Source organism: Coturnix japonica, chromosome 2 (assembly GCF_001577835.2).
Source record: "Coturnix japonica isolate 7356 chromosome 2, Coturnix japonica 2.1, whole genome shotgun sequence".
NCBI classification, from domain to species: Eukaryota; Metazoa; Chordata; class Aves; order Galliformes; family Phasianidae; genus Coturnix; species Coturnix japonica.
This window is the reverse complement of record NC_029517.1, coordinates 92,929,099-92,951,887: the sequence shown is the minus strand read 5'-3', so window position 1 is coordinate 92,951,887 and position 22,789 is coordinate 92,929,099. Positions and strand designations below refer to the sequence as shown.

General features: G+C 43.0%; 2 protein-coding genes across 10 annotated transcripts in view; one reads left to right on the top strand and one right to left on the bottom strand.

Annotated features, from left to right (window-relative positions):
- Positions 1 to 725: 725 nt before the first annotated feature.
- Positions 726 to 11,320, bottom strand: RIOK3 (RIO kinase 3). Of its 2 annotated transcripts, none has more exons than XM_015855439.2 (13): positions 11,107 to 11,320; positions 10,167 to 10,288; positions 8,772 to 8,917; positions 8,557 to 8,661; positions 8,360 to 8,469; positions 8,015 to 8,158; positions 6,488 to 6,615; positions 5,810 to 6,001; positions 4,769 to 4,928; positions 3,775 to 3,855; positions 3,598 to 3,687; positions 2,844 to 2,951; positions 726 to 1,960 (listed from the first exon to the last, which is right to left on the bottom strand). In XM_015855439.2, exons 1-13 carry the CDS (start codon positions 11,311 to 11,313, stop codon positions 1,859 to 1,861), a joined length of 1,695 nt encoding a protein of 564 aa, XP_015710925.1. In that variant the 5' UTR covers positions 11,314 to 11,320; the 3' UTR covers positions 726 to 1,858. The 2 variants fall into 2 exon arrangements, with proteins under 2 accessions (XP_015710925.1, XP_015710926.1); XM_015855440.2 differs by having other exon boundaries at positions 5,810 to 5,998.
- A 1,548-nt stretch (positions 11,321 to 12,868) lies between these two features.
- TMEM241 (transmembrane protein 241) overlaps positions 12,869 to 22,789 on the top strand; it is a 50,168-nt gene continuing 40,247 nt past the window's right edge. For 2 of the 8 annotated variants that reach the window (XM_015855429.2, XM_015855428.2), the window contains exons 1-4: positions 12,896 to 13,043; positions 13,453 to 13,499; positions 16,006 to 16,083; positions 22,561 to 22,657. In XM_015855429.2, coding sequence (XP_015710915.1) covers positions 12,972 to 13,043; positions 13,453 to 13,499; positions 16,006 to 16,083; positions 22,561 to 22,657 — 294 coding nt within the window. In that variant the 5' untranslated portion in view covers positions 12,896 to 12,971. Of the gene's footprint in view, positions 13,044 to 13,452; positions 13,500 to 16,005; positions 16,084 to 22,560; positions 22,658 to 22,789 lie in introns of all 8 variants that reach the window. The other 6 variants (XM_015855431.2, XM_015855430.2, XM_015855435.2 and 3 more) reach the window with 4 other exon arrangements.

Below are 22,789 nucleotides of genomic sequence, written 5' to 3'. Positions count from 1 at the left end.
CGAGGAGCCGGGCGGTGCAGCAATGGGGAGCTCCGCCCCTCAGCCGCCCCCAGCACGGCAGAGCCTTGAGGGCCAAATGGTCCGTCTCCCCTGCAGTGAACAAGGGAACCTACAGCTACAGCTGGTTGCTCACAGCCCCATCCAACCTGACCCGGAGTGTGTTCAGGGATGCAGCACCCACCATCCCTCTGGGCACTCAGTCCCAGTGTCTCACCATCACAGAATCACAGAATGACCCGGGTTGGAAGGGACCTCAAGGATCATGTAGTTCCAACCCCCCTGCCTGGCAGGGCCACCAAACATACACCTTTACTAGATCAGGTTGCCCAGGGCCCCGTCCAACCTGGCCTTGAACACCTCCAAGGACGGGGCATCCACAACCTCCCTGGGCAGCCTGTTCCAGGGCCTAACCACTCTCCTAGTGAAGAACTTCCCCCTAACATCCAACCTAAATCTTCCCTCTTTTAACTTAAAACCATTTCCCCGTGTCCTGCTATTGTCAGCCCTTTCGAAGAGTTCACTCCCCTCCTGGGAGTAAGTTCCCTTTAGGTATTGAAGGTATACCACCCTTATGGTAAGAAGCTTCTTCCTCACATCCTATCTGGTACAGACTCTAAAGTCATGAACCGCTTTACCAAAAGCAAGGGGTAGAAGCAAGATGATTGTCTCATTCAAAGCACTGAGGATCAGGGCTGGTTAGTAAAACACAAAGAACCACACAAGAACACCGTTTCAGTTTTTACTTTGCCACCACTCCTCCAATGAATATAAACAAAACCAAATCGCTTCCACAGCACACTGGGAGAACGGCACACAGCAACCATATATTTTGCTTGATAAAGAGCAGCACCAGAAACTGCAATCAGAGTTTGACAAGTTGAGCAGAAATCCCATATCAGTCCACAAAACCAGGTCATCTTTAAATGCGCTTCAGTTTAAACTTCAGTAAACTTTTAGAAGTAATTCTGATGAGTATTTAGTTTTCAGAGTATATGATTCTCTTCTATATGAATTAAGATTGGTGCTCTACTCAGATTTTCAGTGCAGATGCAAGATTATACAGGGTTTTTTTCTTTTCTTATTTTACACTAAGTTCTTTAATTACTTGTTTGTTTTTTTAAGACCAAAGGTAACTAAACTTACTTTGTTAAGCAACTTGGATTTCTCAGCATGTCAGACAAGTCCTCTGCTAGCTAAGACCCATTTCTTGTACTATCAAATTGTATTTACTGAGACAGTGAGAGCCAAGTTCCATGTACTTTAAGTGACAAAGTTTAGGCTTTTCCACATACAAAGGCATTATTTTGTTACATTAACAATCTAATTACTACAGCACACAGTTTGACTTTCGATTTTGGTTGGGATGAAGAGGGGTGAGATGCTCATTAACACTGTTTCCATCCACAATTTTGAAGTAGTTTTACAAGTAGCAACAGGGGAAGAAAAAACCCTCTCCTAGTGTGCTTTCTCAGTAGATGATTTAAATGATATGTAACTTTTGGGAGGGGAAAATAAACCCACTAAAACAAAAGCTCTGAATCATGCAAAATATGACCAGCTCGGCTCTATCAGCCTGGTGTGAGCAGACAATTGGTGATGCTGGCAGACCACCCCCAGCAGTAGAGACAGCCCATCCTCCCAGTGCCAGCCTGATGCGTGGGCCCAGTTAAAAACAAAGCAAACGAGAAGAAAAAACACACTGAGGCATCACCATACGCTCATTGTGTTTTCCATTTTGGCAATCCCAGTCAACCACTCCCTCAACGTTGGTAGTTGACGTTTACCACTGCACCAACAAAGTCAGTAGCAGCAAGTCTGTGGCGTTGTTGTTGTTCTTAAAGCAGCTACACACCCAGTGCTATTCATTGTATATAGGTGGGTCTCCATCAGTTGAAAACGTGGACACCTTCTTTCCATGATTCTGCACGTGATCTTCATTCATCTTCTCCAAGGCTTCAATCTAGAGAGCCAAGAAATAAACTCACATTGAAATTAGAAAGCCATGCTTGCTCCAGAATCATGCTAAATAGTACTAACAATGTATATTGTGAGTAAGCTCACAATGCAGTCAGTGAGACAATTTCCCCCTTGTTCCCCTAAGAAATCAATCAGTAACTTAATGTTGGAACGGTCTGAGAAATTCTCATGACTATTTTGCTCCATTCATCAGTTGAAGGACTTGCACCACAAGTTAAACGCTCCAACCTGTTTATCCTGGACAAGCATAAACCTGCAACGTTATCATGATTCAAGTACAATTGCTATGTAGCCTTAATTTAATCAGTAGGTGGGGAATTTCTGACAGCTTGTAAGTGCCTGTGAACAGGATGCTCCCCTTGAGGAGTGACAACCACAATTTGACAGTAAAACAGTGAAAGGGGACCAGAAATCCCCAGTCTATACTTAGATTAACATGAGTTCATATGTGTAACATTAGGCCTGAAGACTGAAAATGCAAACTCTTTAAAAAGAGTTCAAATTTAAAGTATGAAAAACAAGTAGTAATTTCTTAATTTCAACAAAGCTTATTCTAAGAAAGGAGAGATGTAAGGCAAGACAACAACAGCATCTTTTAAATGCAAACAGATCGCTATTTCCCTTAGCTCTGGGAAAAGCAATTATACACAAGGACTTTTTACATCTGGGAGCAGATCACCAGGAATAGGGTGGAAAAGTCTGAGTTTCTGACAACTGTTTCTATGAGGAGGAAATAACCATTTAAAAAAGATGCAAAATGTTTTCTGAAGTTATGCTCACATTAATCATACAAACTAAACTTGGAAAGTTAAGTACTGCAATGGCTACAAGCTAACCACATTGAAATGTTAAACACGAAGTTATACCTCTGCTTGGAAATCTACTTCATTTTCAGCTGTGATATTTAAACCCGAGACAGCATTGAAGAGTTCACGCTCATTAAGTGCTTCTGCCACACCTCCCTTCTGGAAGAACTACGTGAAAGAAAAAGCACACATTAAACAAGGGAAAACAAAATACTGCGCCAGGGCAAGTTTAGGTTGGATATTAGGAAGAACTTCTTTACAGAAAGGGTAGTTAAGTACTGGAATAGGCTCCCCAGGGAGGTGGTTGAATCGCCATCCCTGAATGTGTTTAAGAGCCGTTTGGATGTGGTGCTCAGGGATATGATTTAGCGTAGGGTTGTTAGAGTTAGGGTACTGGTTAGGCTGCGGTTGGACTTGATGATCTTCAAGGTCTTTTCCAACCTGGGTAATTCTATGATTCTATGATTTCTAGTTTTCCACAAGTTACAATTTTAGAAGCTTTTAGAGAAAAATGATGGTTTTGATTTTGATGGCCAATGGGTAACAACTGAGGGCAGTTTAAATCCACCACTACTGTTTTATTCTTCCCCAGATATTGCCTTTCAGAGGAGAACGCCATCAGTACTGACTTCATGCAAGAAGAATCTTACACAAATCCAGCCACAATTATTTCGTGGAGTTACACTAATTGATTTTTAATTGATTCTGAATTCCACTGTTGCTGCTGTATCTTAGAAAGACATCCTTCATAACAGAGGACTGTCAGCTACCTGACAATCAGGGTTGTCAGAGGATTGCAGCTAGGAAGTCCTACCTGCGAAACATTCCTGCAGTCTCTGAACAAAAATTCAAGTCCATGAGGATGAGTTGGCTCCACAGACTGACTGACATCAATAAGCCAAACCTGTAAGCAGAGACAGCAGTTCACTTTGCTTTAGCATTTCATATTAGACGAAACCTTTCCTTCCTACGTCATTAAAAATAGGCTCACCTTTCCGTCATGCCAAAGCATGTTGTATTCACTCAGATCAGCGTGGACCAGATTACACTCTTTATACAACTGTTGCATCATCTGCAAGGAACCAAATCAATGAACAAAGTGTGCTAAATTCCAAATAAATAACAGTCACACAACTGCCAAAACAATGAAGCATTTCCCCCCCCCCCCCCACACACACAAAATTTATGTACTTTCTTCCAAACCCTCAATAACATTTCACAGGGAATTGCAGTTTGGGTGAAATGCCAGCAAATTAAGCTTCTATCACTGACCTTTGTCAAGCCAGTCTGATAAACATGCATCAGCTCTGCCAGCAGTCTGAGCACATTAGACAGATAAACATTCTTCAGCTGTATCCGCCACTCTTGCTCAATCGCACAGGGCCAGTTTTAGAATCCCAATTAGTATTGATACTCTGCTCATTAGAAACAGGGTTGTGTTGCTCTGTCAGTCTCAACATCTGACATAGATAGTACCAAACTGCTGTTGGATTTTGCTTGCTTTTATAAACTAATTGGAAACTAACAGAAAGCAGATATTTAGAAGGTGCATGTCTGAACCATATACAATAGAACACATACCATATTCTAATTCATTTCTGATTTCTACACTCATTTCTTTTTGTTTTTTGAAGTGAGAGGTTTACTACTAAAGCACAATTAATCATTATCAACCAAGTGTTTTGCAAACCCAGGAAGACAGAGAAATTTCCAAACCAAACACTGCTTCTCCAAAAGGAGGAGGAGTTCTTGCTCATGAGTTCTCTATGGCAAAATACCCTGTCACCAAATTCCAGCATGTCTTCTATTCAGATTATTTTTTTCTAGGGCTTCATTTCTTATTTATTCTAAGTAACTCATTAAACAGCAGCAAAATAAGCCTTTGGACTCTCCATACTTGGAAATTGATCCTAGAAAGTAAATAAATGCTGATTTGTCCTTCACGTCATTCAATAAAAGTAGATGTCACAGCGGCATTGCCTTACATCAAGAACTTGATAGTAGGCCTTTTTCATATCTTCACTATTAAGCTTCACATCCTTTAGTTTAGGTGCTGGGACTTGATCCTGGCCAATGAAAGACATAACCAAGACGTGTTTCTTAAGGATAACCACTTGAGGACAAGGAATTCCTGCATTCTGCATTCTGTGGATAAAGACAAATAAATATTGATAAATATTTATATAAATAAATATTTATATAAATAAATATCAAGAATAAAAATAAAGCAATAACAATTAAAAAAAAACACAATCTAGTTATGGCTTGTTCAGTTCAAAGCTGCATGCGAGAGATCTGACCCAGAAGTCACAGAATCACAGAATGACCCGGGTTGGAAGGGACCTCAAGGATCATGTAGTTCCAACCCCCTGCCTAGCAGGGCCACCAAACATACACATTTACTAGATCAGGTTGCCCAGGGCCCCGTCCAACCTGGCCTTGAACACCTCCAAGGACGGGGCATCCACAACCTCCCTGGGCAACCTGTTCCAGGGCCTAACCACTCTCCTAGTGAAGAACTTCCCCCCAACATCCAACTTAAATCTTCCCTCTTTCAACTTAAAACCATTTCCCCTTGTCCTGCTATTGTCAGCCCTTTCGAAGAGTTTACTCCCCTCCTGGGTGTAGGTTCCCTTCAGGTATTGAAAGGCTGCAATGAGGTCACCCCGCAACCTTCCCTTCTCCAGGCTGAAGTCTTTGACACAGAGGACTGTTAAGTGGTTACGTATTTCTACCCCTCTACATTTCACTTAGGACTCTAAAGTCTGAGTTATCCAAAATGTGCCTAAAAATGGTAATGGAAAACTAATTACTTATACAGCTAGAGGCTGCTAACTTCACAGGCTTATAAATTCAACTGCCAAATCCCTGAAGACGCTCTTAATTCATTAAACTGTAAGAAAACAGATGCTTATTCAGTCTATGCCAACAACAAATGTAGACTTCTACCCAAACACATTCTAACTTTCTAAAGCAGAGAGTAGGAAACCAACAAGCATTTAATAAAATAGACTGCTTATTTTTACCTTGTTAAGTTATGCATTTCTTTCTCAGCCCACATGCGAATAATCTTCCGCGGATTCAATTTACTGAAGCGGTCTTTGAACCTGTAGTCATCCTTGATGTATTTGTCACGGTTTTTGAATTCATTGAGAGTGGTTTTGAACACCTTAATGGCACATTCTGGAGGTATAACTTTATCATCTTCAGTTGCACTTCTCGTGGAAAAGAGTCAAGCACACAACAACATTCACTATTCACATCCTCGCAAGAAAACGTACATTTGCTTTATTGCTTTTTTGTTACTGTATCAAGCTTGAAAATCACTTTGAGTTACGTTTGTAAAGGCTGTTGAGCTTGAATATGAAATATTTGATTTTTGGAACTTTGATCATATGTTATCAACCTTCAAGTAGCCCAAGATCATCATGATGGCTTTCTAGCCCAGGGTAGGTCAGTGGGAACAGACCTTCACAGAACGCTACAGTTGACTTGTTCCTAACACATCTCCAGAGAAGAAAGTGGAAGGTTTGGGGTTTTTTGGCGCTATTTGGCTTGCAGAACTTATCACTGCATACATATGAACTAAAAGTTCAAGTCCTGGCAATGAAATAAACACAGATTGTTCAAATATGTTGAGCTTTCTCCTTTTTAGGCTCTCTCTAGCACTTCAGGCTACTGTCAGTAACAAACAACATACTTACTTTCCTCCATATGCATGAAAAACAACAGATTCTTTCCCCGTGCTGATGCAGCCTGTGATGGTCTCTAGCATTCCACCACTGACCATCTTGTACAGAAGTAAACGTGTTTTAGGATCCACTGCTTTCTCCTGCGGGTGAGAAATAAGTACATGAATTATTAAAATAACCCTTTGCTTTTACAATGAGTTTATAGTATTTATACACTATAGGTGCCTAACTGCATGGGAAAAATAGCATATTAAAAGTGCTCTCTCCATTGACAAGGTGGGGCCTAAGCCCTGGTCAAGCAGGGATACTTAGAGCAGGGTGACCAGGACTGCATTCAAGCAGCAGCTGAAGACCTCCAATGAGGACACTCCATAGCTTCTGGGCAACTTGTGCCAATGTCAGATGGAAATTCTTATGTTCCATTTACACACATTGCCTCTCATCCTGGCACTGGACACCACTGAAGAGAGCCTGGTCCCATCTTCTCTGAGTGCTCCCTTCTGGTATTTATATATCTGATGAGACACCCCCAAGCCTACTCTCCAGGCTGAACACTCCCAGCCCTCCCAGCCTTGCTTCACAGGAAAGATACTCCAGCCCCTTCATCATCTCAGTGGCCCACTGCTGGACTCAGTCCATGCCTCTCTTGTACTGCAGAGCTGAGAACTGGACCAGCACTCCAGTAGCAGCCTCACCAGCACTGAGTAGAGAGCAGGGATCACCTCTCTCAACCCACTGGCAATACCTTGCCTAAAGCAGCCCAGGATGCCATCAGCCTTCTTGACTGAAGGTCTGGGTGTGCTGACGACTGGGTGTGCTGCTGGCCCATGTTCACCTCACTGGCTACCAGGTCCTTTTCTGCTAGACTGCTTTCTACCAACTAGGTGGCCCCCAGCACACTTCTGGTTCCAGGAACTGTTCCAACCCAGTGCAGGACATGGCATCTCTCCTTGCTGAACTGTAGAACATTGCTGCCTGCCCACCTCTCCAGCTTGTCAAGATCCCTCTGAATTGCTGCACAATCCTGTAGCGAGCCAGCTACCTCCCCCAGACCTCCTAGACTCACATAATCCATTAATTTACTGTAGGTACACTCTGCTGCATGGTCTAGACTCAGATTATTCCTTAAGAGAACTTCCTATAGTGTTTTCAAGAACAATCCCAAATATCGCATTACTTTTGTATAAGCTACAGTAAAGTAAAACATCTAAGTCTGAAAGACTTCACAGCAGGAATTACCACAGGCACAGTTCCAGACTCATTAAAGCTATCTACTGACTTCCTAAGTTATTAAGGAAAAATTTATTAAGTCACCTCATCTTCCTGAAACTTGCTATGAGGACAGATGTTTGCACAGCCACATGCTTCAGGGTATTTGCTGGATGATTTCTATACACAATCTCTAGGCTCATTTAGCAGAGTTAAAGACAGGTTTAAAACAACCTCTTTTACTAAAAACAGTATTCATCAAGGAATTACCAAAACAGTATTTTACCATTACATAAGATAGAGAGGATAAAAAGACTTAAAAAAACATACTGCAGTGGAATGTTCTTTCTTTTCATGGAGCCTTGCACTTCGACGTTCCTCAGAGTATGCATGCTGCTTTAAGGCATTGAAGACTTGATTTGACAGCTTTAAGTCCATCCCAATTCCATCCCCAACTTGAAACTCCGGTGCAAACTACAAGTAGAGGTAACTGTTAGGTATTGGTACTAGCAGACAACAGTTGGCAAAAGCAGGAATTTCTCATTCTCATCTGCAAAAAATCTAAGGCAGATTAAGGCTTAAGGGATAACATGCTACAAAATGAGTTTCAAAGCATCAAAAATGTATTGCTCTGAGCTCAGAACTCAGAGTGAATCTTCCTAAGCTTTCACTTACATTTTCCATACGAGCAGTGTTCTTTCTTCCACAAACCACTTCATCGTGTTTAGTAGTAATGTCCTTTCCTTTCCCTATGAAACCCTTTTTTGGTGTAATAGTAGGTTTATCTGCCAGCATTAAGAAAAACATGTCAAACTTGACATCAAAGCAAACATCGCTAACGCTCATAAAGACTGGTTAGTACTACCACATACCTGCCCTATAAGGATCATGCCGAGTATCCTGCCAATCCACTTCATCCTCTGAGCTGTCACTGTCAAAGGGATGCACCTTCCGATAATTTTCAAAGGATATGGAGACTTAAGAAACAAAACAAATAAGCATATCTGTGGTCAGCAAGCATTTGTTACTCCCTCACAGCTCTGTCAATGTAAGTAGAATGCCTCAAATATTTCCATAGCAGAAATACCTTTGCTGTCTCCGTTGAATTTCTTCTCTTCACGCCGAAGCTGTGCATCATATTCCCTGTCAAATTCCATCTGCAGCATCTGAGCAAGCATTAGGTCACTAGAAGTGTCAACATTTTCTCCTGTAATAAATGGTCCTTCTGCAACACTATGTAAAATGAAAAAACAAAGTAGAAGAAGAAGACTGTGTATATTAATCTACATAGAAACATTGCTCTATATTATTTAATCATTCTATACAACAAAACCCACTGCAGAGCTGTATACAAACTAACAGATCTTAATGGTGACCCCCTAAACTCTTTTTGCCTCTCCTTTATAAGGCAAACGTTACTTCAGTGCCTTGGTTTACCATTCTGTAAGCAGCACAATGCTTGACTTTAAGATGCCCCTTAGGAAAGGGAAAGAAATAACACAGCTAGAAAGATACATGGAGAAAATATATAGTTATATTGAAAAATAAAAACAAAAGTCTCATAGAACTCTTTGAGTTGGAAGGGACCCTAAAAGGTCACCTAGTCCTGATCTCCTGCAGTGAGCAGGGATGCCTACAGCTACATCAGGTTGCTCAGTGCCCTGTCCAGCCTGACCTTGAATATCTCCAGACACAACCTGTGTCTTTGGGCAACCTGTCCCAGCACCTAACCACCCTTATCATTAAAAAAAAAAATAAAAATCTCCTTCTATCCAATCTAGATCTCCCTTATTTTAGTTTGAAACCATTTCCCACTTGCCCTATCACAGCAGACTTTGCTAAAGTGTCTGTCCCCTTCCTTCTTACAGCCCCCCTTTAGATACTGAAAGGCTGCTCTCAGGTCTCCCTGGAGCCTTCTTTTCTCCATGCTGAACAGCCTCAGCTCTCTCAGCCTGTTCCTTGTAGGGAAGGTGTTCCATCCTTTACATGATGTGTGTGACCTTCCTCTGGACGTGCTCTAACAAGTTCAGCTTTGTGTCATCAACGTTGCATTGTTCTGCCTCACAGAAAAGGCCAAAGGTAGAATTTGCATGAATTTAGGTCCAGTAAACTCTTGGCAATAGCATTAAAGTACTTGGAGAATACAAGCGATACACAACCTGACAGTTTGAAAACTGAACTTATATATACATAAAACCCTCTAAAAAAGAAGAAATTACATTTCCGACAACTTACCTCAAAACACAGCCTATGGACTCAATTAAGGCAATCAAAACAATAGAAAAGAAATAGCAAGAAAGGACAAAAGAGCCTCTAAGGAAGAGTTTTAACTAGAGAAGCCATATTCACTGTAAAGGTAGAGTTTGGAAATGATAAGCGAAGAACGTACTATGCTGCTCCACTACAAGCACAGAGCACAAAGGATGACAGATAATGGCGACTTACAGCTGTAGAGCTCGCTAATCCCGGATTTTAAACTTACGCAACTACTTCAGGAAAAGCAGCATTTTCCTCCTCCAGCTGCAGCTCTTTTGCCAGCTGTTCACTCATCACATCGGCAAGGGAACATGATATGGAGGCAGTTTTTGGAGTTCCCCAGGGACACTGTAAATAAATATTTTGTTTGAGTCGATGAGAAGTGCAATGGCAACACTGATAACCAGGACAATTAGCAACCAGAGGCTCTAAAACAAGCTGGTGTAATCCCATAAGAGCTTGTGTTCTCTAGACATGGAGAAAAGCATAAGGAACTGTGGCACAGGGGGATACCTTGGAATCACAGAATGGCCCGGGTTGAAAAGGACCACAATGATCATCCGGTTTCAACCCCCTGCTATGTGCAGGGCCACCAACCACCAGACCAGGCTGCCCAGAGCCACATCCAGCCTGGCCTTGAATGCCTCCAGGGATGGGGCATCCACAGCCTCCTTGGGCAACCTGTTCCAGTGCATCACCACCCTATGTGTGAAAAACTTCCTCCTAATGTCTAACCTACACCTCCCCTGTCTTAACACAAAACCATTCCCTTGTCCTATCGCTGTCCACCCCTAGTACCTCAAGGAGTAGCTCCTTAAGCTGAGAAAGGTGTGTCTGAAAAGACATCGATGGTTATTTCCTAGCAGACAAGAAGGAGAAAAGCTTCACCCCCAGAAGACAGAAAGAAGCCTTTCCACAAAGTTTGTTTACAAGTTAACACCATAAAGAAACCTTCAGAGCTACAAAAGCCCACACACAACTTGAATCTGCAAAAGTAGGGCTGGAATCCAGGCAGCTTGGGGTGGACAGCCCAACCAGCAACACGCCGAGAGGCCCCGCGGAGAAAGGCCCCGTTTATCGGCCTCTCCACTAAAGATTAACTCCCGGCCGCCTCCAGGGCCTGCCCGTGAGCAACAGGCCGCCATCTCACCCCCCTCCCCGCTCACCTTGTTCTGCCAGGCTGGGCCCGGCCCGGCCTCGGGGGGGGCGGCGGCGACTCCTACCGGGTCCATCTGCACACGGAGAGACGGAAAGAAAGGAGGACGAGGACGGAGACGATGTGAATACTCCGGCGAACAGCAGCACTCTGAACGGCTGAGCTTTCCGGGTTCGGCCTCAATCCCGGTACCGTCACCGGCCGAGCCGCTCCCCATTGGGCGGCGGGAGGGATGGGACGAGCCTTCCGGTGATGTCAGCGGGGTGGGGGGGTGGGGAAAGAAGGGGGAAAGGTCGCTTTTGGTTGGGGAAATAATCGGGAAAAGAATAAGTGAATAAATGTATTCCATCCTGCAATCGAACGCCCTGCAAATACAAACTTAATAGAGGTGTTTCGTGGGTGATCCTCTGCCTGCTGCACCTCCATTTTAAGTGTAACGTTCACCTCAAACCAGCCCCTATGCAGGAGGGAACCAGCCCCTGTGCAGAAGGGAACCAGCCCCACAGTTGGCTTTCTAGGGCAAGAGAAATGGGGCAGGGTCTCACAGCATCCCCTGAGTGGGGTGGGGGATGTTCCCTGTGTGACATCTGGAGGGCAGTCCCCACCGATACCACTGACGTTGGCTCTCAGGCATGCAGGGTTCCATGTTCTCGGCCAAAGTTCGTCTGATGTCATTAGCAACCAGCGATGATGTAAGGCATTACAGCCTCTCAATGCAACCTCTTCTGGTGTTCACTGCAGGGCAGGCATCAAAGCACTAGGGTAGCTCCTGGACCAGGCTGTTAACTCCCGAACCAGGCAGTGACTCCTATACCAGACCAGTAACTCCCAAACCAGGCCGTGACTCTCTTCTAGGCCCATAGCTCCTGAATCAGTCCAGTAGCTCCTGCCTACACTGCCTAGAGCAGAAACTTCCCTTAATTTTACTCAAAATATTTCTGAAGTTGTTTAGCAATTAGTGGAGGAGTTACCATCCCTGAAGGTGCTCAAGAAAAGTGTAGATGTGGTATTGAGGGACATTGGTTAGTGGGCAACATTGGTGATAGGTTGGACTGGATGAGCTTGGAGGTCATTTCCAACCTTAATGATTCCCTCATTATATGATCTTCATTTTTCAACCTGCACTTTAAGGGATGGACCAAACCTGTCAGCACTAGGAATCAGATGTTGGTCTGGGGCCATCATACCACACAAGATTGCAACTCATGAACCAGTGTGCTTGAATTTGCCTTGGTGCAGCTTCCAACCTGCCTGCAGACTTTGTCTTTTGAGGCTTCAGCTTCAGAGCAGGCTAAACAGGTTCATCTTATGACCAAGGCCCCGTCCTTGGAGGTGTTCAAGACCAGGTTGGACGGGGCCCTGGGCAACCTGATCTAGTAAATGTGTATGTTTGGTGGCCCTGCCAGGCAGGGGGGTTGGAACTACATGATCCTTGAGGTCCCTTCCAACCCGGGTCATTCTGTGATTCTGGGATTAGATTTGCCCTCTGTTTTACCAATTAGTTTCCTCTCTTCCCAGTTTAGGGCACACCCACCAGTCCCTTATTTGTGTCACTTTATTCTATGCCCCTAAAATAGGGTGCACACATACAGGGAGAGCCCTGCACTTTGCCTGCTGAGCAAAGTCAAGATGAGATCAGCAAACATAGGGCCTTGCTTACACCTGGCCTGCAATAAAACGATGCCCAGTGACGGGAACTGGGTTGGACACATCTGTCACTGCTGTGCTACCTCCCTGCCATATTTAGGGCATACACGGTCATTGGTGTACATAAGCACAGCTGTAAAATGCATTGCCCCTTTAAGGAGGAGGTGCTATGGGAGCACCGCGATGGCTGCCGCGGGCGGTGCGGGGCCCGGCGGGCGGCGGTGACCGATGTACCTGAAGCGGCCGGCGGGCGGCCTCGCCTTCTGCCTCTTCTATTTGGCGTCCTGCTTCACCAACAAGGTGAGCTCGGCCCCGTGTAGCTGGATGGCTCTACGTGGCAGTGCCCGGGGAGGTGCGGCTGTCTAACAACCGCGGGGATCGCAACACAGATGGCCACGATGTGCCCAGCCCAGAAGTGAACTGCTTGAACTTAGTTTGAAATAGTTTGCGTTGTATGGTGTAGACTACACAGTGGCCGCTCCTTCCTGTCCAGTTTATCGTAGGACTTTAGAATGGGTTGGGTTGGCAGGGACCTCAAAGCCCACCCAGTCCCACCCCGTGCTATAGGCAGGGCTGCCCCCAGCAGCTCAGCTGCCCAGAGCCCCATTCTTTATTTTAATAGTAGCTTCTTCTATTTCCTTGCAATTACATGTTAATGTTATAACTGTGTGTGTGCTTGATGTCCATTAATTTGGTGTTTGTTTTCCAGTATGTCCTGTCTGTCCTGAACTTTACCTACCCTACCCTTTTTCAAGGGTAAGTACCGTTTTAAGAATACAGTTGGTTGAAAAATGATTTCAGTCAATAAATTCAGTCAGTAAATGTCTTGCTGTCCCATGCTGGAGCTACTTTTGGTACTTCATTTCATTACTGGCTTTTACAGTCAAGAGAATGTACTTAATGAAGCCTTAGTAAAGCAGGCATTCGTTTGTCCTGGTCAGTTTTTAAGCATCACAATGGTGATTTAATTAAGATATATGGACTCTATCAGTTCCCAGTTTTCTGCAAATTTTATGCTTCAGTGTAGAAAGGTGGCAGTTATAGCACAGATTGTCTGAATTGAGAATGGCACTTGTGTATAACGTCGATTTGGTGTATTCTTTTCTAGTGTGTTAATGAAAGCTGGCCTTTAACTCATCTTTAGACATACACCAATACAGTGCTGCTTATTTTTATGCTTAGTCTTTGTAGTAGCTGTGTGTCGTAAGTCCCTACCATATCTTGATGAGAAATTTAATGCTTTGCCAAATATAAGCTTGTCATTGTTAATAATTTGTGAGGTGTTTAGTGAAATTCTGGCCTATTGTATTCCAGTCTTCTTCCATTTGCTCTTTTGAGTCACTGGTTTAATCTGTGGACACTTAGATATCTTTTATTCCCTTTTTGCTGCTTAGCATGGGTTATGGTTTTGCCTGACTTACAACTCCAGGGCTGTAATTACTTCTAGGAATAACTCCCCTGGGAATCTCCAGCTTCTTTGAGTGTACTCAGCTCTACTAAATATGCAACAAGTGCTTCCTTCAGTTCTGTCACTTGTGTGCTAACGGTCTCTTGGACAAGTCTTTTAACACACAGGAAAAGGGCTTTGAGTAATGTATGTAAAATACAAGCCTGGTAAGTCAATAGTAAAAAGCGTTTGCTCAGTGGCTGTATAGGATCTGTGTTACCACATTTACTTCCTTTTTTTTCCCCGTTATTTAGAAATACATCTCAGCATCTTAGTAATTCTGTTTTTTAAAAGTGACCATTTCTTTGAAAATTAAGTGATTCAATACACTTTCATTTAAACCAAAGGCAGCTGAGCAAAGGGACGAAGGGTAATGTCCAATCACACCGTTCATTGATGTTTGTTCCCTGTATAACCTAAGATGTAGTGCTAAGGATTTGGAGCTCTTAATGATGTCAAGGTCTGCCCTTAAAACCTGAAATGATATTAAATGATGGGAATTAATCACTGGTTTGGAATAGAGCATGATCAAGCCTTCAGCAGATGAGGGATACCTGGCATCAAGCTCTTATATGCCCCCTGTCCAAAAAAGATGAAGTGAGCTGTGATAGTGGTTTTGGATGTTCATCAAACCCTCGTGAGCAGAGAGCTCACTCTTTTCTGACTATGTCCAGCTGTATGCCATGCTGCATAGAGCATTTATGTGTGTATGAGAGAGAAAGATATTAAATAATTGCTTAAATGCATTGCAGTGACTGGGAATAATCAACAAACCCACTTTTATACCTGATATATATTTAATGTGATTTAACACTGTAGCGTAGTGTCTGCCTGAGCTGTACTACATGTCTGGGTACTTTTACCTGAGAGGCACCTCCCTGGAAGCCATTAGCCTGAAAAAGGAGGAATGGTCATTTATTATAAAGCTTTAAAAAGTCACTATTTGTCGCTACTGGTCTTAAATTATCTGCAAGGATTGCTAAGGCCTCACACACTACTTCCATAGCAAACTAAGGAATGCCACTGTGACAGGATAAGTGACTTGATATATAAGTCAATTCAGAATACATGAAATTGTTTTATAGCATTTGAATGAGAAAACTGCAGTATTCTGGTTTATATGCTAAATTATCTGGCTGTAATTTTTTTTTCCTCTATAGGCTCTGAAGCAGAGGCTCATGCAGTGTGATGATTTGATTGTTAAAGGCACTTCAATTACTGCATGCTACATGCCATTTGAGTTATAGGCAGTGTATAATCTAGGCCCAGCGTGAATAACAACAAGAAGTCATAAAGCTAATGTATGAAATTACCAGGACTGTACACTTCATCCCTGGGACTTATTAGTTAATTGAGCTGAGATCAGTCTGTGAATCCTGAAATCATATTTACTTGCTCTAGCAATAGCAGTTTATATATGTACAGATGTTTATTTCTTGTCACAGTCCTTGCCTCACTTGCATCTTTAGGTTGTGGTTTTAACATCACTATGATTACTAAATATTTTGTTGGAAGAAACAGTGAAGTGAGGATTCAATAACATGACTAAGGAAGTTGTAGTACCTGGTTCTATTTAAAATGCTTGAAATATGAGATTGAAAGCATCAGAGTAATAAAAAATCTGGAGGATAAGACGGCCCAGAAAACAATAGATTTAAAGAGTAGTGCCGTTCCTGGTAACCTGGAAGAGCAGTAGATGACTGTAGTCCTATGTGCGCTCAGGAAAGTTCTAGGAATTTTAAGGTCATGCTCCACATGGTTTAAAAAACACCAAAAAACGAATGATTTACGGATTCTGTTCTATGTCTATTTCAGGTGGCAGGCATTAGTTGGTGGACTTCTGCTTCATGTCTCCTGGAAGTTGGGTTGGGTGGAGATAAACTTGTGTTCAAGGTACTGTGAGGTTTTCAGTATCTGCTACAAACTTACTTCTTATATTTCACTAGTTTACCATGTCACTAACTTGCTGAAACGTGAGATGATATATGTATCTGTATGTGTGTGTTCTGCCTCACTTGTGTTGGAGAGATCTTATGTTTCTGTCTAATCAATGTTCAGTCACGCACTTCCACATATTACTAATATAGAGTGGATTCAGTTTCACCTTGGCAAGATAAAGAAGCATAACCATTAGAGAAGGCCACGAGAATAATAATCCACTGTCATTTTTTACATCTCTTCCTTGAATCATCTGAAAAATACCAGGAGAGAGAAGCCTCAGTAATGCATTCATTGTCAGCCCCTTCCCTAAAATCTCAGTGCAGTGCAGTCAGCAAATGTGATTTGACACCTTCTTTGTAAGAGTTGAGTCTCATAAATGGGAGTCATTCAGCCTTATGCAAATCTCTATATGCATAAGTGCACAGCAAGAGTAACCAGTGCAGTGTGCAGGAATGGTGCAATGATCAAACTCCAAATTCAGGTGTTCTTCGGTGGATTAAGGTCATCTGCTTGAACTGAGTGTCTTAACTCTGAAGCTGGGATGTCAGGCTGGTTGACTGTCAGAATTTCCTTTTAATGTGATTTTTTTCAGTGATTTGTATTATCATGTGGCAGGTGATGGGTTTTCTGTTTGGAATATAAGCAGTAAACTTGTAAATCCAAAGCTCTTCATTGAGAGTGAAATCTCTGCATCCATGTGAGGCACTGGCTAGAGATGGCCAGGCCCAAAGAGTTGTGGTCAATGGAGTGGAATCCAGTTGGTGGCCAGTCACAAGCAGCATCCCCCAGGGCTCAGTACTGGGGCCGCTTCTGTTTAACATCTTCATTGTTGATCTGGATGAGGGGATTGAGTGCACTCTCAGTAAGATTGTAGACAACACCAGGTTGGGAGGGAGTGTTGAGGCGACCGATGTCATTTACCTGGACCTGAGCAAGGCCTTTGACATGGTCCCCCATCACATCCTCATCTCCAAATGGAGGGGTGGATTTGACATGGTGGACAAACTAGATGGATAAGCAATTGGTTGAAGGCCGCAGGACAGAGGGTGGTGGTCAATGGCTCTATTGTCCAGGTAGCCGAGAGGCCGGTAAACGAGCGCGTCCCTCAAGGTCGGCTTGCGGACCGGGCGCTTTAACATCTTATTAATGACACTCGATGAGGGAATGGAGTGCAACCCTCAGCAAGTTTTGCTGATGACACAAGCTGAGTGTGTGCCAAGTCGACTACGTGGAGGGAACAGAGTGCCATTCAGAGGGAACCTTGACAGGCTGGAAAGCTGGCTCGGGATGAACCTAATGAGTTCAATCACGGCCACAAGTGCAAGGTTGCACTTGGGCCGGAAGAACCCCAGGCACCTGTACAGGCTGGGGAAGTTTGTCCTTGAGAGCAGCTCGGCTGGAAAAAGAACCTAGGGGTCCTGCATAAGATGGAGTAAACTTAACAGTGCAGCCAGACAGTGCGCTCTTGGCAAGCCCCGCGAAAGGCAAAGTGGATCCTGGGCTCCATCAGGAGAGGGTGGGTCAGCAGGGATAGGAGTGTGATCGTACCTCTCTACTCTGCTCTGTGTGAGCGCCCCATCTGGAGTACTGTGTCCAGTGTGGAGCCCTCAGCTACAAAAAAAGATATGGAGATCTTTGGAAAGGTCCAGCAGGAGGGCCACAAAGATGATCAGGGGCTGGGTAGCACCTCCCCTATTGGGGACAGGGCTGAGTGGAAGTTGGGTTGTTCAGCCTGGAGAGAGGTAAGGTTGACGAGAGATGAACCTCATTGCAGCCTTACTCAAACTACCTGAAGGGAACCTACTCCCAGAGAAGGGGAGTTAACTCTTTCGAAAGGGCTGATGAAATAGCAGGCGACTAGGGAAATGGTATTAGTTGAAGGAGGGAAGATTATGTATCGGATGTTGAGGGAAAGTCTTTACTAGAAGGGTGGTCTTGGTCTGAACAGGCTGCCAAGGCAAGCTTGTCCCGGATTGCCCCGCTCCTTGGATAGGTAGTTCAAGACCAGCGTTGGACAGGGCCCTGGGCAACCTGCATCTTAGTAGAATGTGTATGTTTGGTGGCCCTGCCAGGCAGGGGGGTTGGAACTACATGATCCTTGAGGTCCCTTCCAACCCGGGTAATTCTGTGATTCTGTGATTCTGTGTTGATCTGCCTGAGGGGAGAAGGGCACTACAGAGGGACCTGGATAGACTGGATCGATGGGCCAAGGTTAACGGCATGAGTTTCAATACGGCCAAGTGTCAGGTCCTGCATTTTGGTCACAACAACCCCAGGCAACCCTACAGGCTTGGGGAGATGTGGCTGGAAAGCTCCCAGATGGAAAGGGACCTTGATGTGCTGATGGACAGATAGCTGAATATGAGCCAGCAGTGTGCCCAGGTGGACAAGAAGGCCAATGGCATCCTGGCTTGTATCAAGAATGATGTGGTGAGCAGGACTAGGGAAGTCATCCTGCCCCTGTACTCGGCATTGGTGAGGCCTCACCTTGTGTACTGTGTTCAGTTTTGGGCACCTCAGCACAGGAAAGACATGGAGGTACTGGAGCAGGTCCAGAGAAGGGCAACGAGACTTGTGAAGGGCTTGGAAAACCAGCCGTACGAGGAAAGGCTGAGGGAGCTGGGGATGTTTAGTCTGGGGAAAAGGAGGCTGAGGGGAGACCTTATTGCTCTCTTCTGGTATCTGAAAGGTGCCTACAGTGAGAGTGGGGCAGGTCTCTTCTCACTGGTGACAGGTGACAGGACGAGGGGAAATGGCCTCAAGTTGCTCTGAGGTAAGTTTAGGTTGGATATTAGGAAACACTTCTTTATAGAAAGGGTAGTTATGTACTAGAATAAGCTCCCCAGGGAGGTTGTTGAGTCCCATCCCTGGATGTGTTTAAGAGCCGTTTGGATGTGGTGTTCAGAGATATGACTTAGCAGAGGGTTGTTAGAGTTAGGGTTCTGGTTAGGCTGAGGTTGGCCTTGATGATCTTTGAGGTCTTTTCCAACCTGAGTAATTTTATGATTCTATGATCTTTGTGTAAAGAGAAACAGGCTAAGTTCTGTTTTTATGTGCTTGCAGGTGTCCACATCCCCACTGAAACCTAAACAAAGCTGTAAAGGGAAACAAGATTTAACTTCCTATCTTTTATCTACAATGTAGATAAGATGCAGATATGGAGTTCAGAACTCTCATTGATTTTGACAGAGGCTGGATTAGGTTCCAAACTTTGTTTAAGCAATGGCTACTGATATACATTGTCACCAAATGTATTCTGCTTACGCATATTTTGTCTTTGCAGTACAGCTTAAAAGGCAAAGGACTTTGCCTTTTTAATTCAGTTTTTTGTCAGTAGTTGAGAAAATACTTTTGCTTTAAGTTGTGACAGTAAAAGAAGCTGAATAATTTTTCCAGCTTGGAAAATATATTTTTATTTTGCCATAACTTGAAAGACATCTAAGATAATACTGCACAAGAGCCACATGTCAAAGAGGATGTTTTTGTATGAGAAAACTGGGCATAAAATTAGTTTGTGTTTTGCAGATTGAGACTTCCGGCCAGTAGATGTCAGCATACTCTAAGGAAAATGGTTAAAATACATCTTGGGAAAGCTCTGTGGTGATTTTCTAGAATATTAGTTTTGGACAAAACAATATGGCCAGAATTAATTATTTGGCTATAATTCAGACTAGCACTTAAACATGAATTTAAATCTGCTTTTCTTCAGAATGATTAAGTGCATGCTTTGTGCTTTGTTGAACTCAACTTTCAGCGTAGATCTCTGTCTTAAAAACAAACAAGCAAACAAAAAACAACCAACCAAAGAACCCCATCGTATTTCAAAGCTTCTCTCAGTCATCTCCTCTCAAACTCCTTCACCCTGCAAAGATGTTTTCCTAGTGGACCGAGAAGAGCTTTCTCCCTTCCCCCCCCCCCTCCCCCCTTCCAGCATCTTGTTGTCTGCATCTGTCTTTTTGGTATATGTGTAGAATGTTTAAGAATACTGTTTCCAGTCCCCAGTCTTCTCATGCTGCAGGTTATAATCTGTGTACTTCCACAAAGCCCAGAGTATTTCTGTTCTGCAGACAGATCTCATGAGTTTTCTGAGCTGGTTCAAGGTACACCATAGTATTTCAGAAGAATTGTTTTACTACCTAGAGATGAGCACCCTTTGTCTGAAGTTTGTGTCAGAGTCAGAAATACTAGCTTCACAATAAAACCAAATAAAAACAAGTCTTTAGACCCATTAAACTTATTATTTACATTATCTGCTCTTTGGTTTGATGAATATCTTGTTTTTTATCTGTTTCTCTTCACTACTGCCAACTGCAAGAGATTCTCACCATCACTGTTGCTTCTTCAAGGTGAATAACAACTGTCTGCAAAATCTGTGTCCAAAACAGGACTCAGTGGAGTGCAGCAGAACGTGTGTGCCATTCACATAATGCCTCCAGTGCCATGATCTGCTGCCCACCTTCTGCCTGACCCCAGTAGGCACCTAAGTCCTATGTTCTGGTTGGCATTTCTTCCACTGTTGAATTTTTTCCAGCTCAGAAACTCACATAAACCAAAACTTCAAAGTCTGGTTTTAGGGAAGCTTCCCACTGACTTAAATGGGCTTCAAATCTAGCCCTACTACATAAATTCATCAGGGTTTTTTACGTCACTAAACTTGCTTGTTTTGCACGTATGTGGCTGTGTTGCCAACATAAGGAGCTGCTATTTGGTTTGCATACAAGACAGATTGTTGGTGCTGACACATTACATCAAACATCCATGCATTCTTTTTCAGTCCTGAAATTCCCACTTGGCAGCATAAAATTCTCCTGTCGCATCATGGGAAAAGCATCTTAAGTCCTTTTCCATTGCACTTCACAGCACTGCACTGGAAACAGAGACATATTTGGGATGCCTAGAATTTAGTGGTGGGGAACATGAAAGAACGATATTTTTATGCACTAAATGGAAATTCAGTTTTCATCTTGTTTTCCTTTCTTCTTCCCAGCCCTCCCTTTTCTTCTTCCTTTCCTTCTTGCTTCAATTTACTGCAAGTCCAGTTGGGGTGGGGTTTTGTTTTGTGGTAAACTCATTGATAATGAGGCATGACAGGTTTAGGTCCTGATTTTAAAGAGCAAATTTTTATATCAGCAAAAGGATCTAAAGTCTATTCTTTTGTTGCTCTGTTGTTTTTTTTTTTTACCAAGTTCCTTATATAAAGGTTTATATATATACATATATATATATATATATATATGTACACCTCTCTAGATATAAAGAAAGGGGACATTATGTTGTTGGGTTGTTTTTTTTTTTCCTTGTATTAAAGGTAACTAAAATCCTTGGGCATGTTTTATCTTGTTTAGACTGTTCTGTTTTCATCTTCATTTGTCTTTTTTTTTTGAATTTCATGAAGTATTGTAATACAGTGGTACCTATAATTGCATTTTGACACTTACGTGCTAGTTAGAAGCATAATCCCAGTTAATGAACTGCAAATACTTTGGCTTCATCTTAAAAATGAGTGTTACATGCTAATATTGACTTGACTCTTGACTTTAGTTCAAGACTTAGGAAGAATGAATGAAGGCAGCAGAGTCTTCTTCATTCCTGGGAAGCCTCTGAGTTAGTCCTTTGCATCTCTGCCCCTCAAAGTCTTATGTTACTCTCTCTGATGTTTACCACCTACCTGAACCTTTTTTTTCTCAAAAGTACCCAAATCAGAAAAGGAACAGTGCAAATTCCAGGGCTCCTTCTCAAAATTGAAACCTGACTCGACTGCCATAACCAAGATTAAATTAAAAAAAAACCAACAACAAAACAAAGCAGCATCAATCTGCAATGACTTAATTCCTCCATTAATTGTCAAAATGCCTCCAGGAGTTTGGCTTAGTCAAAGCGGTGTCATTAGGAAATCTCCAGAGACAGGCTCCCACAGAGACAATCCGATCTTCACCAGAAATCTCTTTTTAAATCTGGCTGAGAAATGAAGAAATGAATGTGTGGGTGGGCAAGTGTATTTGTACATGGTGAAAATGTGTGCTGTCTGCATGAGTGCACCATTTTATGCCTTCATTGGAAAGTTTTTCTTCCTTTTACAGAGCAACAAGGAAATGATTGAAATGAAGTTTCTTTCCCTTAAAGCTAATAGGAATAACTGCTATAAAATAATACAGTTATTGAATGATAAGAGCCAGGGAAAGAGTGAAAAAGAGGCAGAAAGAAAAGCAGTAATATTGTCCACCTGGGATTAGATGAAGTGGTTCATTTCTGTCTCAAGAGACTTGCTTAATAAGTGAGAGGAATTCTGGACAATCAGACAGTGAATTTAATATGCACACTTCTGAATATATGTGTGCATACATATGTTTTATTCCTTGCAAGTAACTGCTGCTATCTGCATGTTAACAGAATGTAAAAGAAGTAATGAGATTTGAATTGTTTTCACAGGTCTGAAATCCTGTCCTGGCTTCCTGCGTCGGTAATTTTTGTGGGCATTATTTATGCTGGCTCTAGGGCACTGTCTAGACTGGTAAGAAACACACAGGTAGACATCAGTTCTGCATTGCCTCTACTTTATGAGCAAAGAATGTTCTCTTCATACAAGGGATTAATGCTGTTCTTGGGTTGGGTGGAAAAAGGAGGGGGAGGGCTTCAAATAATACATAATCTATTAACA

Excerpts from the sequence above, each read along its gene's own strand:
- RIOK3 (XM_015855439.2), bottom strand. The coding sequence starts at position 11,313 with ATGGGGAGCGGCTCGGCCGGTGACGGTACCGGGATTGAGGCCGAACCC. Across the intron at positions 8,470-8,556 it reads GCATGATCCTTATAGGGCAG|ATAAACCTACTATTACACCA; the intron begins GTATGTGGTAGT and ends TAATGCTGGCAG. Across the intron at positions 3,688-3,774 it reads TGCTTTGGCATGACGGAAAG|GTTTGGCTTATTGATGTCAG; the intron begins GTGAGCCTATTT and ends CTCTGCTTACAG.